The sequence below is a fragment of the Athene cunicularia genome (genome assembly GCF_003259725.1).
Source record: "Athene cunicularia isolate RWA chromosome 1 unlocalized genomic scaffold, athCun1 chr1_part1, whole genome shotgun sequence".
Taxonomy (NCBI): Eukaryota; Metazoa; Chordata; class Aves; order Strigiformes; family Strigidae; genus Athene; species Athene cunicularia.
The window spans coordinates 27,364,356-27,379,042 of record NW_020799091.1 but is presented as its reverse complement, the minus strand read 5'-3'; the positions used below and the strand labels follow the sequence as shown (position 1 = coordinate 27,379,042).

The following is a 14,687-nucleotide window of genomic DNA, read 5'->3' as shown; positions in this document are numbered from 1 at the left end:
TACCTGGTGCTCCCGGCCGCTCCGGAGCCCCCACGGGCAGGAGGAGGAGCCCTCCCCGGGCTCCGCGCCCCCTCCCCGGCAGAGGTGTGGCGTTTGAAGCGGTGCTGCGGCCGCAGCCAGGGGACGGCGAGGGCCCGTCGGAAGGAGCAGGAGCATTATTTCCCTCACGCAGACCGCACCTTCCTCCAACGGCGACGGTCTTTTGCTTTGAGTGGTCAGTAACAGAGGTAGGGTGGCCCAAAAGAAAATCTCGACTGCCTCAAGTTCTTTGAATCCTTGGCAGATCCTCACGGACTATGTGCACATGGGAGGCACGGTATGAAATGGCTCCGTACCAAATCCACAGATTTCCTAAAGCTTTTCTTATGTGTTATTCGCTAATATAATTTAGTACATGGACACAGTCCAGAACAACTTCCCCAGGAGAACTCTGCTCTCCCCTGCCATGCCTCTCTTGAAAAATGACTATTCAGTACCCAGTAGCCAGCACAGAGCACAAATGTGACATTGCCCATAATACTTTATGCAGCAGAAGTGTGTCTCCTTATCAAAATCGGAAATTCGTCCTTATGAACAAATTAGCTTCCTTCCACACATGCTGTGGCATCTATAAAAACTTCTTCATTGAAGTAGTTAAGTCAAAAGCTCACAAGTTTTCAGAGGATTAATAATTGTATGAACTAAAGCCTAAAAACTTTAGCATACCTACATGCTTTCTATAACATGCCCTTCAGACAAATTAGTTTTTCCTACTATCTATGTATTGGGTTTGCACAGCAAGATTTTGGTTGTGGAGGAGGTGCTACAAGGGGTGGCTTCTAGAAGCTGAGAAGCTGATAGAAGCTTCCCCCGTGTCCAATAGAGCCAATGCCAGACAGCTCCAAAACAGTCCCACCAAGGCCATCGGTGACAGTGGTAGCGCCTCTGGGATAATGTATTTAAGAAGGGTTAAAAACTGCTGGGCAACAGCAGCTGGAGAGAGGAGTGAGAACATGTGAGAGCAACAACTGTGCAGACACCAAGGTCAGTGAAGAAGGAGGGGCAGGAGTTGCTCCAGGCACGGGAGCAGGTTCCCCTGCAGCCCGTGGGGCAGCCCATGGTGAGGCAGCTGTGCCCCTGCAGCCCAGGGAGGGTAACGGGGGAGCAGATCTCCACCTGCAGCCCGGGGAGGGCCCCACGCTGGAGCAGGTGGATACTCCCAAAGGAGTCTGTGACCCCGTGGGAAGCCCACACTGGAGCAGGCTCCTGGCAGGAGCTGAGGCCCTGTGGAGCGAGGAGCCCATGCTGGAGCAGGTTTGCTGGGCAGGAATTGTGACCTTGTAGGGGACTCACACTGGCACAGTTCATAAAGAGCTGCAGCCTGTGGGAAGGACTCATGCTGGAGAAGTTTATGGAAAATTGTCTCCAGTGGGAGAGGGATCCCATGCTGGGGAAGGGGAAGAGTGTGAGGAGTCCTCGCCCTGAAAAGGAGCAGCAAAGACAATGTGTGATGAACTGACCACAACCCCCATTCCCCAACCCTCTGCACTGCTGGAGGGCAGGAGGTAGAGAAATCCTGAGTGAAGTTAAGCCTGGGAAGAAGGGAGGGGTGGGGGGAAGGTGTTTTAAGATTTAGTTTTTATTTTCCCATTATCCTACTCTGATTTGATTTCTAATAAATTGAACTGATTTCCCCAAGTCAAGTCTGTTTTGCCCTTGACAGTAATTGGTAAGTTATCTCTCCCAGTCCTTATCTCAACCCATGAACCTTTAGTTATATTTTCTCTCCAGCTGAAGAGGGGGAGTGATAGAGCACCTTTGGTGGGCACCTGGTGTCCAGACAGGGTCAATCCTCCACAATGTAGTATTTCAGTATGTATTCAAGAAGAAAAACTTTACACCTTCTCAAAGTGTTATGCCATTTCCTTGAACTATGACAAGAGGGTGATTTGAACTGTTAGCACTAGTGCTTTTAACTGAACATTTCTGCAAAGCTGTTACCAACACCAAATACATTTAATAACTAGGCTTGTTTAGTTATTTGCAAGTGTTCTAGCTAAAAATGTTCGGTTTTTCCAACCTCTTTTGTGATACAGAAAATACGCCTACTCAGGATTTTTTAAGTGAAATAATTTTATTAACTACAACTATTCACAACAATTATTTGGATTATAAATACTGGCAAGCCTAACTTCAGTTATTGTAGGTAAATACAAGTTTTCAGTCACTGTGTTTCAATATCATTTTCAGTTCTGACACCCAGTCCGGGTCATCTTCCTCAAAGTCCCTAAAAATAAATGTAAAAATGTTATTTAGCAAAGCAAAATACAACTTCATTTATCAAATCTTTATTTGCTTTTTTCCCCTGAAATTACCTTACAACTAGAAGAAATTATGTTAAAAATATCAACACGAGACATATTTCCTGCACCACTGTGATTAAGGAAGCAATAGATGCTCTCTTTTCAATTTATTCAAGTACTATCGAAAGCAAAAATAAATACATATACTAAGAGAATGCAGATGTGTTGATATTAACAGCTTGCAGCTGAACTGCAGTACTACATGCCTGAGCAGTTCATCTCCAAGTGCCACAAAAGAACCCGACATAACCCGAGATCCTGAGAATCCAAGAACCACCACCAAAACATACAGACATCTGTAAAATACAGTGTTTCTGTTCAAAATGTGTTGATGTACACTCTGCTCTTTCAAAACTAGAAGTGGGTCACTGACAGAACACAGAAGTTTAAAAGTTTCTACAAGTATGTCTCAATAAATAGGTACACCAAAGTGATTTTATTCCACTGTGTGTGAAAGATGAGAAAAAATAACACAGAAATACAGTAAACATAACACTAGACAAGCAGATTTGCCACTGGTTATCTGATTTCAAGCTCAGTGTACAAAGATGTTTCATGCAAGGTTTCGCACTTTACTGTGGATCTAATTTCACCTCCTGCTTTAATTTTTGCAGTCATCAGCAAATGATTAGCATATCTGCTCATAACAAGCAACCTGTTTAATCTCAACACCATCAGTAACTATAAATATAGCAATGAAAACCTGCAAAATATCAAATGCTAGTGATGTTAACATCATTATGTAAGAGAGGGATGGATTTCAATGCTGAGAAAACCGTTTTTTTTCAGGAGAATGTCTTTTTGGAAGAAACACTTTGAGGAACCAAAGAAAACAAGAATACGAGGATGTCATTTGGACATACGTGTCATCTTCATCAGATCGAGGCTCAAGTCTCTCAGAATCTGTAACAGCTTCATGTTCACCATCTACTTCATCAGATGCTTCCATTTCATCAGAAAGTGGACCTCTAAATATATTTTTGGAAGCTTTGAAAGTATAAAAATGAAAGTGTCATCAAAATCCTTTAATTTTAAAAATAAAGTTACTAAAAATATAAATACAATATAGCCTTTCTAATTTGTCTCCAGATCTCAGCAGATTCCACTACAAGCTGTTACCTATTTTAAGTGGGGAGATAAATTAATAACACAACTGAAGTGCAGAACAAGTATTTGTGACTGTGGCTGTGCAGCTCTATAGCCTCCAGTTACCTTTTGCTGTGCCACCTTACCATCCTGTCTTCAAAACAGGGCACCACCGACATAGTGAAGGTGGATTGACCTGATGGGGCTACAGCCTATTTACTGCAACTCCCTCACGCTTACAGCAGGCTGCTTAGCAGGATGGAGACTGCATGATTCTGCAGTTGCTGCCTTTTTGTTACAACCTCATTCAGCTACTGAGCTGCAAGTGAAAGTTCATCATGAAGAGATGTAGTGGAGATGTAAAATCGTTCATGAATTCTCAGCTCACATTTCTGTAATCCCACATTTCATCTGGCAAACTTTAAAAAAACAAAACAGCCTGTTGTGACATGAACTCAAGTGCACAAGCTCTATACATAGGGGCTATGTATGTAAAAAAGTCTTTATTAATAAACCTGTTTGCAAAAATATTTACCCAGAAAGTGGGGATTTACCTGGTTTATAAATTGTGTATGTTTTAAATGCTAAGCTGACATCTGCATTACTGAGAATGTTCATCAGGGTCTGAGGAGTTTCCTTGTTCCACTGCTTACGTGGCTTATTTTCACTGTAGTTTATAACACAGCCACCTAGGTATAAAATCATTAACAATACTAAGACAAAATTCCATTAGCAGTGTGGATTACAAAGATCACATTCAAGAAAGAAACAGAGGAAGAAAAGAATCCAGATATTTCCATCTGTAGCACTGCTAACATCTCAAGACGCTGAAGTTGATGCTATCAGCATTAAGAGGAAAGAAAATTACAGAAGGCCACAGTGGAGCCTTCTGCTATCAGGGAGCCGGCAGGAATGGGCTGAGGGGCATGGGGTGTCCGAGCCTCTGTAAACTTATTTGGTGGCTCTATAAATCTCACAAAACAGAGCCTGTGGCCATTTTTGTGCCTTTTAATAGCAGGGCACCTAAATACATCTGTTCTTCTGCTCTCTTCCTTTGCCCTGCGTATAATTATCATGTAATGCTCCTATCACAGCTTGGGAATTTTCAGACTACTCATATCTTGATTATTTATTTCAATAGCATCTATCACATTTACTTAGAATACATATCCATAATCACATGAAATAATTCTAACAGTCACATACAGTGTCGGGCATTCTAAAATTGAAACATTTTTCAGAAGAAACTCCATGTTAAGTGTTATAATTAAAAGCTGTTGATGTGGAAAAAAAATCTCTGCCTCCTATCTGAGGTACATCATTAATAGTTCTTGTCATTGGCATTATCTGTGTGTTAAATAACAACAGAATTAGAGGTACAGATGTTACATGCACCCAATAGTATGCTGTACTTGACAGGCAGCTGCATTCTGCATCAAACAAATTCCTCAGTGTTACCCCCACAAATGGCATATTAAGAGGAGGGATGGTAGGATAATTTCTTAGCAATGATTATAATTTTAGGGTTGCTAATGTTATCTGTAACTTTCATCACTCTTCAGTCCTGTCACACAAGAACACTAAGAAATTCTCTTCAGCACAGTGGACTTTTGAGTGTTAATAAAATATTTTAAAATTATTTTTACATAATATTAAATATGCCCTGTAAAGGTTTTTTTTTCTTTAAAAATCTGTAAAGAACCACTGGTATTTCTTGAATTAAACCACATTTAATTAAATCTTACCTTTAGCCTCTTCAGATGTAAAACTGGAAGAAAGTAAGGATGCATTTTCCAGGACATCCACTACAGTATTGGAAATCCTCTTTTCCCATTGCCTCCTATGGGGATGTGGCAAAGTAGTAATTCCTGTGAGGATGTCAGAAGTTTCTACTGTAATTGCAACAACAACAACAACAACAACAACAACAACAAAAGATGATACTCAGCATCTAACTTCATTCTCTGTCCATGCAAACTAGTTCTAAGCATAAAACACTTTACTAACAGTGATGTTTGATTCTGTGGGTGCAAGTTTGAACTTGGTAAGAGTACCCCATACATTTACTCTATACCAAATGTTTTCAGTCATTTTTTAACACTTTGGCCAAGATTTTTTTTTTTTTTTTAGATCTCAGATGAACCATATATATATATATAATCAATATAATTACAGAAGTAACAGGCAGTGGCATGGTTTTCTATAGGTACAGACTTGTATGCTCTACCTGTTTAAATGTCTGGATCATTGATATCTAGATATCTCTACAGAGAAGGAAATGCATCAGCCTTAAAACGATAAAACTTACCCTCTTCATCAGATTTCCTTTGTTCCTTTGTGCTTTCACTCAAATCCTTACTAATATTTTTCTTTTCTAAAGGGCTAGGTTTGCTTTCATCTTTACTTTGCTTAGAAACAATAAAGACTGCGTTAATCATTATCCTTCTTATTGAGAAAAACAAAGCAGTAATATTAACATGGCATTAAATATTTTAGTTTTGCTATTAAATGGCTAGCCTAAAGACCTGAAAACTAGACTACTGACACTATGAAGCCAATTGCAATTGCACTGTATCTATTACTGCACTGCATTTCACACTGCATGCCCTTTTATGACAATCTGTTTTTGAAGCTAAGCACATATGTAGTTACTTGATGCAATTTGTGGTTTTATTTTTTTACATTTAAGGACAATAGCAATATAAAGATAAATGAGTTATATTCCAGGGAAAACAAGATGCACCCAAATATTAAGTTGCTCAGATTGACAGGTCTATTAAGAGGGGAAAAAAAAAAAGCCCTACTGGCAACATGTTTTGAAAAATATACTGAGTATGGCTGAGCCAGGCTGCATACCATGTACCCACAGGTGACTTCTTGGCCACCTGTGACTTAATTCTCCTCACCTGAAATCTCACATGGGCCCTAAAACCTGGTGAGAATTCAGACTAGAATGTTTCCACAGCAGCCTGTTCGAAATGTGTCCCTAGAGCAAAGAAAATGCACCAGTTTTTGCAGTATCCCAAAACTCAGAAAAACAAGAGAGGGTTTTTTTCAGGGGGTTGGGGTTTCTTTTTGACAGGGCTATTAGAAAATACACTTTGAAATGAAACTAAATGTGGGAACTATCAAAAAGTTACAGTGGTGGGAAATGCCCAGGAAAACTGCAGTTTTAACACAGATGACCTAGTAGGTTGATCTATGTCTTAGCATACTAATAATTTTCCATATGAAATTTTCTGCAATACAGAACATTCTAAATTACTGAAATACAAATACTGTATTAATATTTGAATACTTACCCTGTTTTCTTTCATATTATTTGAGCCTCCACCAGCCATGATGTTACCTGATACATTAAGGAACAGGTTCAAGAGTTAATACTTTTAGCAAACATTTGTGCTAAATTGGTATTCCAGAGGTGTGACAGCAACACCACTGAACCAAGCAATGAAAATGATGTGAAAGCTTCTTCACACTTCTACCAATGTAGCTCATTCTCAGCAGGGAGTCCCTCTACTATTCAGTTCCAAATGTGTACAACTTTTGGTGTAGCTACATTTATACAGAAGAAGAAAATCCAACATTCTCTCTAAAGATTAAATAATGAAAATAACTTGCTTCACCATATTCTGGGAGAGAAAGCACTGTCATATTTAAAACATATGCAACAGCTAAAATTTTTGCTAATTTTAAAATTCAGAAGTTTAATTCTAGCACAAGTCTTAAGACTAACAATGTATATATTGTAGATCTGCACTGTACTTCTCATGCTGGAATATAATTTACACCCTTCAGGCATTTTTCCATTCAGGTTCAACAATATTAGATTTTGAAATAATTAAAAATAGATTTGAACATATAATACTAATGTTTTATTGCTGTATTTAAGATCTTACAATTCCTAGTCATTTTGTCATTCCTTATAAGAAGAAAAATGTTGCTGACTTACCCTCTGGTCTTGCTGCATTGCCTTCATGTTTTGTGGTTTCCTTCAATACCTGCTCAAACTCATTTGTCATCTGGAATGTGTATGAAGAGATGCGAGTACTGCACCATTTTAAACTTTCACAAGTTACGTATATGTTATTTGTTAAAAGCAGACTGACCACAGAAAAGCACTGTTATGGCTAACAGCTAACAATATCTAATTTTAGCAGCACCATGTCAATAGTCAACTTCTATTTTCAAAACAAACCCTTCTAAAAACTCAGTTTTCTGAGAAGTCTAAACTGTATTTATGGCTTTTAGAGTAGAACCTACACAACACTGCATTCATATTATTATACACTAACAAACTACAAAAGAAACTGATTTAGTGTCTAAAATGTAGTTACTATTGTTTAAATCTAGAGGCAAAGAATATACTGTACCTCAGTAGGCAAACAATTTTTGATAAGTTTGGTTAAGCACCCTCTTGCAAGAATAGTACTGGCTGATGGACGATTCTTGGGATTTCTCTTAAACATCTGTTTTATTAAGTAATGAAGTTCATAGGAATAGTGAGATGGTAGTGGATTGTAGGACCCTTTGCATATCTTAAGGATGAGATGTTTCCAGCTATTGGCTTGAAACTGCATTAAAAAGAAATGAACATTAGAGCATGGAATTTAAGTGTAAGGTAGAAAGAAGCTGACAGAATTTAAAAGCAACTTAAACATTTTTTTATATAAAAATGCATGGTATGTATCTGTGTAGGTTCACTATTACCATATTGATTTGGCTCCCAGCTTGACCATTTCAGGGCTATAACTCAGGTGTGGAATAATGACCCTAAGTGAACACACCAGTAACTTTCCTTTTATGTTTTGCCAAGCTACTACATAGGCATTTATGTATGTTAACAATGACAGAAATATAATTTGCTGAGAATGAAAACATCACAGTTTGTATAAAAAGTTTGACTAAAACCAGATCTTTAATGGACACTGCAAATAATAACCAGTACAACTGGAAATGAGGCAGGAGTTACTCCTATAAATTTAGGATTGTTCAAATTTTATTTTTGTAGGAATAGAGCATTGTGAAAATTTGGATCACCTTAGTGTCCTTCACTTCATATACTTGAGATCAGAATCAAACTGCAAGAGTGAAACTGTAAGCCAGGAAAGATGCAGACTTTGATAACAAAAAAAAAAAAAAAAAATTTAAAAATCTATCTACATGAAATGGCTGAAGTTGTTAACAGCTGCCTGTTAACCAGTCTTCAGTCAGGAATTACTGCTTCCAAGCAGAAGTCATCAGACAACTGCAGTATCAGCAGGGACAGTTATAACCATGGCTGGCAACAGCCTGAGCAAAAACAGCTGAGGATTCCTATCTCCATGCAGATTTTTCTTACAGTACACCCCACTGGCTTGGCTCCAGAGTGACAAGCATCTACAGCATGCAGCACCTTTTATATCACCTCTGATAGATTATGTAATAACATATGTGACCATCGCATAAAACCACATACATAACATTTCACTGCTGCTAAAAAGGAAGACTTCTCTCCTTGGTATCCCAGCTCTGAGCACTGCCTGAATAGCTGTGACACTGCCAAAGCCTTGCCACAGACCTACTTAGGCTAACACACACCTGTGAGCAGACTCCTTTATCACGCAGTCACATACAGTATAAACTTCTAAACTCTTATACTGCCTGTCAGTTGCAGCTGCAGAGAAGCTTTTGCTGATACACGGATTTCAATATATAGTCTTAGCTCAATGAAAGGGAACTGCTGCTTATAAAAAACTAAGACAAAATGACCTTAAATTAGCATAATCTCATTGTCTTGCAAAACAAACATATGCTGATAAGGGCTCTAGTGTTAGCCATGTGTCTGTATATAGAAGCCAGAGGAAGTTAACACGTAAGCAGCATAGCATCAACATTGTAAAAGTGTCCCAGAAATGACAGAAAGACAGAACTATCTATCAGGGTTCCCACTACCCCAACAGCAGGATACTCCTTGGACAGTGACTTCTTTGATTTGAAGAATAAGCAAATATGTAAAACACTGATGGGAGGTAGAAAACTGCTTATTGCTCACTATATTTTGCTATACTCGTACACAATATATTCTCATTAGCAACGATTTTGCATGTCCTTGCCTCCATCTTCTGTGATCATCTCGATCCTGTATAAACACAATGCTCATTGCAACATCCCTGCAGATATCTGGAACCAGCCTGTCACCTGCTGGACTACTTAGTAAGCCCCACATCACCTCACTGATACTGAGGAAAATTAACCAAGAAGGAAAAAAAGAACTGTTTCCTAAGAATTTAGAAAACTGAGTGTTTTACAGAAGGGCCCAGTATGTCCCAAGAGCTGCTGAAAAACAGAAAGCATAGAATGAAGGAGGGTGAGAAGGATGGAGTAACGCTTCCCTTATTCAGGAGCAGCAGCAAAAACGTCAGTCAAATATATAATTGACTGTGAATACATCAAACTACAGCTAATTGCTAATTAAATTTTAAGGAATTCCCAAACTTTTCTGATAGCAATGAAGCTATACTTACTGGATGTCTAAGAGTGCACAGCTCATATAGAATACATCCCAGAGACCATATATCACTGTCGGTATAGAGAAAGATGAGAAATTTTGAGCCAAAAAATACAATTTAATATCCTGCCTAGAAAAAGTAAAATTATATTATGTATACATAACTGAACAAACTAAAAGTGAATATAAGTAACCATAAAAGGCAATACAATTATGTGTTTAACCTCTGCGGTGGAAATGATCTTCTTTTTTCCCACTCTGATGTAAAAAGGGATGAATATCATACAGTTGGCTTTTTATTCTCAGAATGTCTCCTAAGCAATTTGCTGCAGTAATCTTTCTACTTCCCCATTTCAAAGTCTTGTATTCCATGTCCCTTAGCATCACACGGCAGACACACAATCCTAATTCTGGGAGTTGGAATTCTGGCCTTGCCAATGAGAATTCTCTCACTGAGAATGAAAACATCAACTTCTGCTACCTGCAGAAGAAGCAACAGATGCCTTTCTAGCAAGAGGAACAGAAAAAACTTAAGCACTAGAAGGTTTCTTCTCTCCTCTGAAAATGAGTCACTTGGTTCAGGTACAACTAGGGTCACAGAGCAGATCTAGCGGAGGAGATGTAAAATGACTTAGTATTTTGGAGTCTGGAAGGAAGCTGTAAACACCATACTACCCAGATGCTCTCTGAAGTTCTCGTGTAAGGACCAGAATAACTGGGCTTTGTAAATTTAAGTAATCGGTTCTGTAGCCATTATCTCGGCATTATCAGGGCTGGCAAGAGCTTAAAAAATAAGACCAGCCAAAAGACAGAAACACATAGATATGTATGGGCCTGCATACATACATACATACGTGTGTGTGTGTGTGTATGTCTATGTTTACTCTCCCAAATGCACAGAGAAGTCTGCTCACCAGTTTTCAAACCTTTAAGACTAAAAGTAATGTATACTCAATTACCTAAGTAAAGAGGAATTTAGGCCATTTTATCTTAAAAAACCCTGTAATTACCTCTTTCTAAATATTCCTCAGCTCAGTATCTTCTCCATACCAAATACAGATAAGCCACAAGGACAGATTGAGACAATAAAAAGACGTACATCAGTCAGGCATTATTTGTGACCACTGAAAACACGACTACCTTTTGTTGTTGTATGGCATGCTTTCCCATATTTCTGGAGGTACGTAATAAGGAGTTCCCACATATGTGCAAGCATATGACACTGGACTATTGAAACAACAGAGAAGAAATGCCAGATGAAAGGTAATTATTTAAGAGATCTGTACTATTTATCAGTGATAAAATAAAACTTTACACCACTGAGATCAGTGGAGATATCCACATACTGTGCAAGAAGGCGTGCAGATCCAAAATCTCCCAGTTTGACTTTTCCATTTTGAGTGAGGAAAACATTCTGCATTTCAAGAGAAGGACAGATTTACATACTTACATGTTCTTCTAGGACACATTTCTGTAGTTTGTATATACAGAAAACACAGTGATAATCACTTCTGCTATTTTATCTTTCTATTTCCTTTCACTTGCTTCTCCTAATACTTCTACCAAAAAAAAGTGAAGAAATATGTTGTTTTTAAAGAGAGGTGGAAAGGTTATATGGGCCTAAAGCCCCAGCATCAGTAGCAGAGGAAGAATGAGAGCTCAGAAATTACTTAATCTCTATGCTGTACTCAAACTACTTAAATCACACACAAGCAATCGGTGCTATCAGCAGTGTGGATATGAAGGGTATAGCTATACTTAGATGATGTTTAGATGATGTTTACACCCACAGCATTACATCATTTCATATACTCCAAAGTTTCATTTACCTAATATTCTTAAACCTAAATGAAAAGAACACCATGTAGCAGTAACAGGAAATTATGAAAGAGGGAGTTGAACTTTTGCATGCAGAAGAGAGTTTATTAATGGCAATGAAACTTGCTCTGCTCACCTTGGATTTGATATCCCTGTGCAACACACGTTTATCATGAATGTGCTTCACACCGAGGCACATCTGCACAAACCAGTGAAGAATCTGGAAAGAGTTACTAAGAGTTATAACAGCTCAATGCTGTATGCAAGAAATACTTTACTAATAGATAGAAAAACGTTAAGAAAGAGAAAAATAAACCACGGCAGAGTATCTGGGAGTTAAAACTTTAGTGTAATGGCCTCCAGTCAGCATGAAAGGCCAAATTCTTTAAGATAAAGCATATTTTAACATGGCAGAAGGAATGTTTGCTGCCTGTGTCTAGAAAACCCTAATGATATACAACAGTAACGAAGCTAGGGAGTCACTACATGGCACTTTATAAGCATGCCAATTACACTTTCATAGTAAACTAGCAAATTAAAATACCAAAAAACCACACCGAGATAACATACTATTTCTAGAGGAAATGTATTCTTTTTAAAAGTACAAAATAAAGTTTTTAGAGATGCTTGGCCAATCCAAATATTAGATTAGGTGAGGATTCTGGTCTTTTCATTTTAACTAAGATGCTTCTACCTGTGACAAGAAGTAGTTTTCAGTCACTACAATGTCACTTCGGACTGTCTCCTAAGTAATTTTATAGCCTTTGTGACTAAAGGAGTTAATGCCTGATGAATGATTTAAACAATTAATTGCTACATAACACGTAGGCATTTAGTGTCCTGGCTAGTTTCATTTATCTCACCAGAGTGCTTTATTTACTTTTCATTTGCAGTATCTCTTACTGTGCTTGAAATTCTGAAGGCTGAAGTATGTGTTAAATTCTTAATTTCATAAATTTATGCATGCAAACCTGACTGTACTTTTCACATTGCCTGCACAGATACAGACAGCAGTTTCTTTCTTATCCATTTCAGTCCAATTTTCATCTTGTTTGCTGGAAATTATCAAAGAAATAATGCCTCTATTTTATCTATAACTGACTTTGTTTCATTTAAGGTACTTTAAGGTGTTTGCATATCTGTAATTTGTTTTATGTGGTGTAGGGTGCTTTAGTTTACATGAAAAAGGATTCCTAAGTCCTTGGTTCAAAACAATGTCTTTTCTTACCGTATCTTCAGGAAACAACTTTCCTCTTTGGTGTTTAATCTTTTGCATTAGATCTCCATCATCACAATATTCCATCACTATATACAGATGTCCATCAGCTAAATTTTAAGTAATTTAAGAATAAACAGTCATTTTATTAGCAAGGTAAGTATATTATTGTTACTATAAAGCTCTGACTACATGCTATGTATTATGTATTATAATAAACATGCATTTTGTTTATAACACTACTATAAACAGACACAAAAAGTAATCTTGATCCCTCAGGAGCATGCGATTTTAAATAAAAAAAAGAAAATCTAAGTTTTTGTATTTACCTTCAAATGATTCTTTATAGGCAACGATATTCGGATGTTTCATTTTAGCCAAAAGAACCGCTTCCTTCCTAGAGTTCTCTACATCAGATGAAGACTGAAAATGTTAAGTACACTTATATAAATGTCACACTCACGGATTTTCATATATACACGTGATGCACCTCACTTTCCAAAATGAAAGTATTTTTAAGAATTGTTCTTCAGTTATTTTAAAAAGTCATTTAGAAACTTGAAAACTCACATCATTTTTTAATCTATGGTTTATTACTAGTTGAAAATGTCATGGGATTTTTTGGGGTGTTTGGTTTGTTTTGTTTTTTTTAATTTGAGAGGATATTTTCCTACTTCAATTAATAATTTTTTTTCTATTTTAACAATGCAGAACCTATGTAACAAAGCAGCATGCACTGACTTTGGAACAGCTGACAGTCTATATTGCATGAACTTGTATAAAAGCAAGTGCCCAGGTATTAACAGAGCTTCAGCCTCGATAAGGCTGGTGCCTTGCATTTTGTCATTTTTTTGTTAGCTAAGTGCAGAGAAGGTAACCTGCATAACATTACCACCAATAATATGATGCCAGTTTCCTCATTAGGTATTGCAGATGAAATCTGTGTTCTAGGGAAAACAACGGGAATCCAGCCTGGGGCATCAGGAGAACAGGGCTTTAATTCTAGTGTCTTCCCTATGTGCCATACTTTCCAAAACGTAACCAGACACCTTCTGAAACAGATCAGATTTTGCTACTTTACTTATTATCAACATGAACTCAGTCATAATTATGTAGATACCATGCAACTATCTTAATAACAAAGCTCTCAGCAAACGTGTTCAGCGTTTCAAAAATATATCCAGAACTATGATTTTTTTATGACATTTTTAAAGTGGTGGATGAGAAGATGTACATGTCACGCTTACCATTGGAAGTCTTATCTCCTTCATTGCATACTTCTGGTCACTGATTTTATGATGAACTAGGAGAGCTCTGCCAAAGGATCCCTCTCCAAGTACTCTCAACACTTTGTATTCTTCCATTCTTTATAAGCCTAGGTTAAACACTTATCTTCAAACACTGAATTTCACAGAATGATCTTCTAAACTTTGTCATGACCTTGATTCATTTTTTGAAATTTGTTGTTAATATAATCTGCATGAGAAAAAAACCACACAATAACGAGAACAACTGATGCGGGTACCTAGAACTCTTCAGCATTACCATAAACAATCCCAACCGCTGTTACTGTGATTTTGCTGAAAATGAGGCCTTCAAAAAGTTTAACTCAAAATACCATAGTGTATCTCTGCATTTTTTAATTGTGAATATTAAAGCTCTTTGAAAATGTATCTTCATTACCAGCATTTCTGCAGGTGGTTTCATAATGCTCATAACATAACTGTGAAAACAA

General features: G+C 37.6%; 2 protein-coding genes across 4 annotated transcripts in view; both read right to left on the bottom strand.

The window, feature by feature from the left end:
• The window catches only part of NEK5 (NIMA related kinase 5), a 29,495-nt gene extending 29,465 nt beyond the window's left edge, over window positions 1–30 (bottom strand). The window contains exon 1 of the mRNA XM_026853678.1: window positions 4–30. The gene's annotated coding sequence lies outside the window, so the exon portion shown is untranslated. The remainder of the gene's footprint in view (window positions 1–3) is intronic.
• A 2,097-nt stretch (window positions 31–2,127) lies between these two features.
• NEK3 (NIMA related kinase 3) lies at window positions 2,128–14,425 on the bottom strand. 3 transcript variants are annotated; one of them, XM_026854618.1, is made up of 15 exons: window positions 14,200–14,425; window positions 13,282–13,375; window positions 12,965–13,062; window positions 11,873–11,956; window positions 11,265–11,332; window positions 11,059–11,145; window positions 9,935–9,989; window positions 7,802–8,002; window positions 7,381–7,450; window positions 6,731–6,777; window positions 5,737–5,836; window positions 5,174–5,320; window positions 3,983–4,117; window positions 3,206–3,329; window positions 2,128–2,266 (listed from the first exon to the last, which is right to left on the bottom strand). In XM_026854618.1, the coding sequence occupies exons 1-15, from the start codon at window positions 14,314–14,316 to the stop codon at window positions 2,200–2,202; spliced, it is 1,494 nt and encodes a 497-aa protein (XP_026710419.1). In that variant the 5' UTR covers window positions 14,317–14,425; the 3' UTR covers window positions 2,128–2,199. The 3 variants fall into 3 exon arrangements, with proteins under 3 accessions (XP_026710419.1, XP_026710429.1, XP_026710440.1); XM_026854628.1 differs by having other exon boundaries at window positions 5,174–5,317; XM_026854639.1 differs by having other exon boundaries at window positions 5,174–5,296.
• Between the last annotated feature and the right edge of the window lie 262 nt (window positions 14,426–14,687).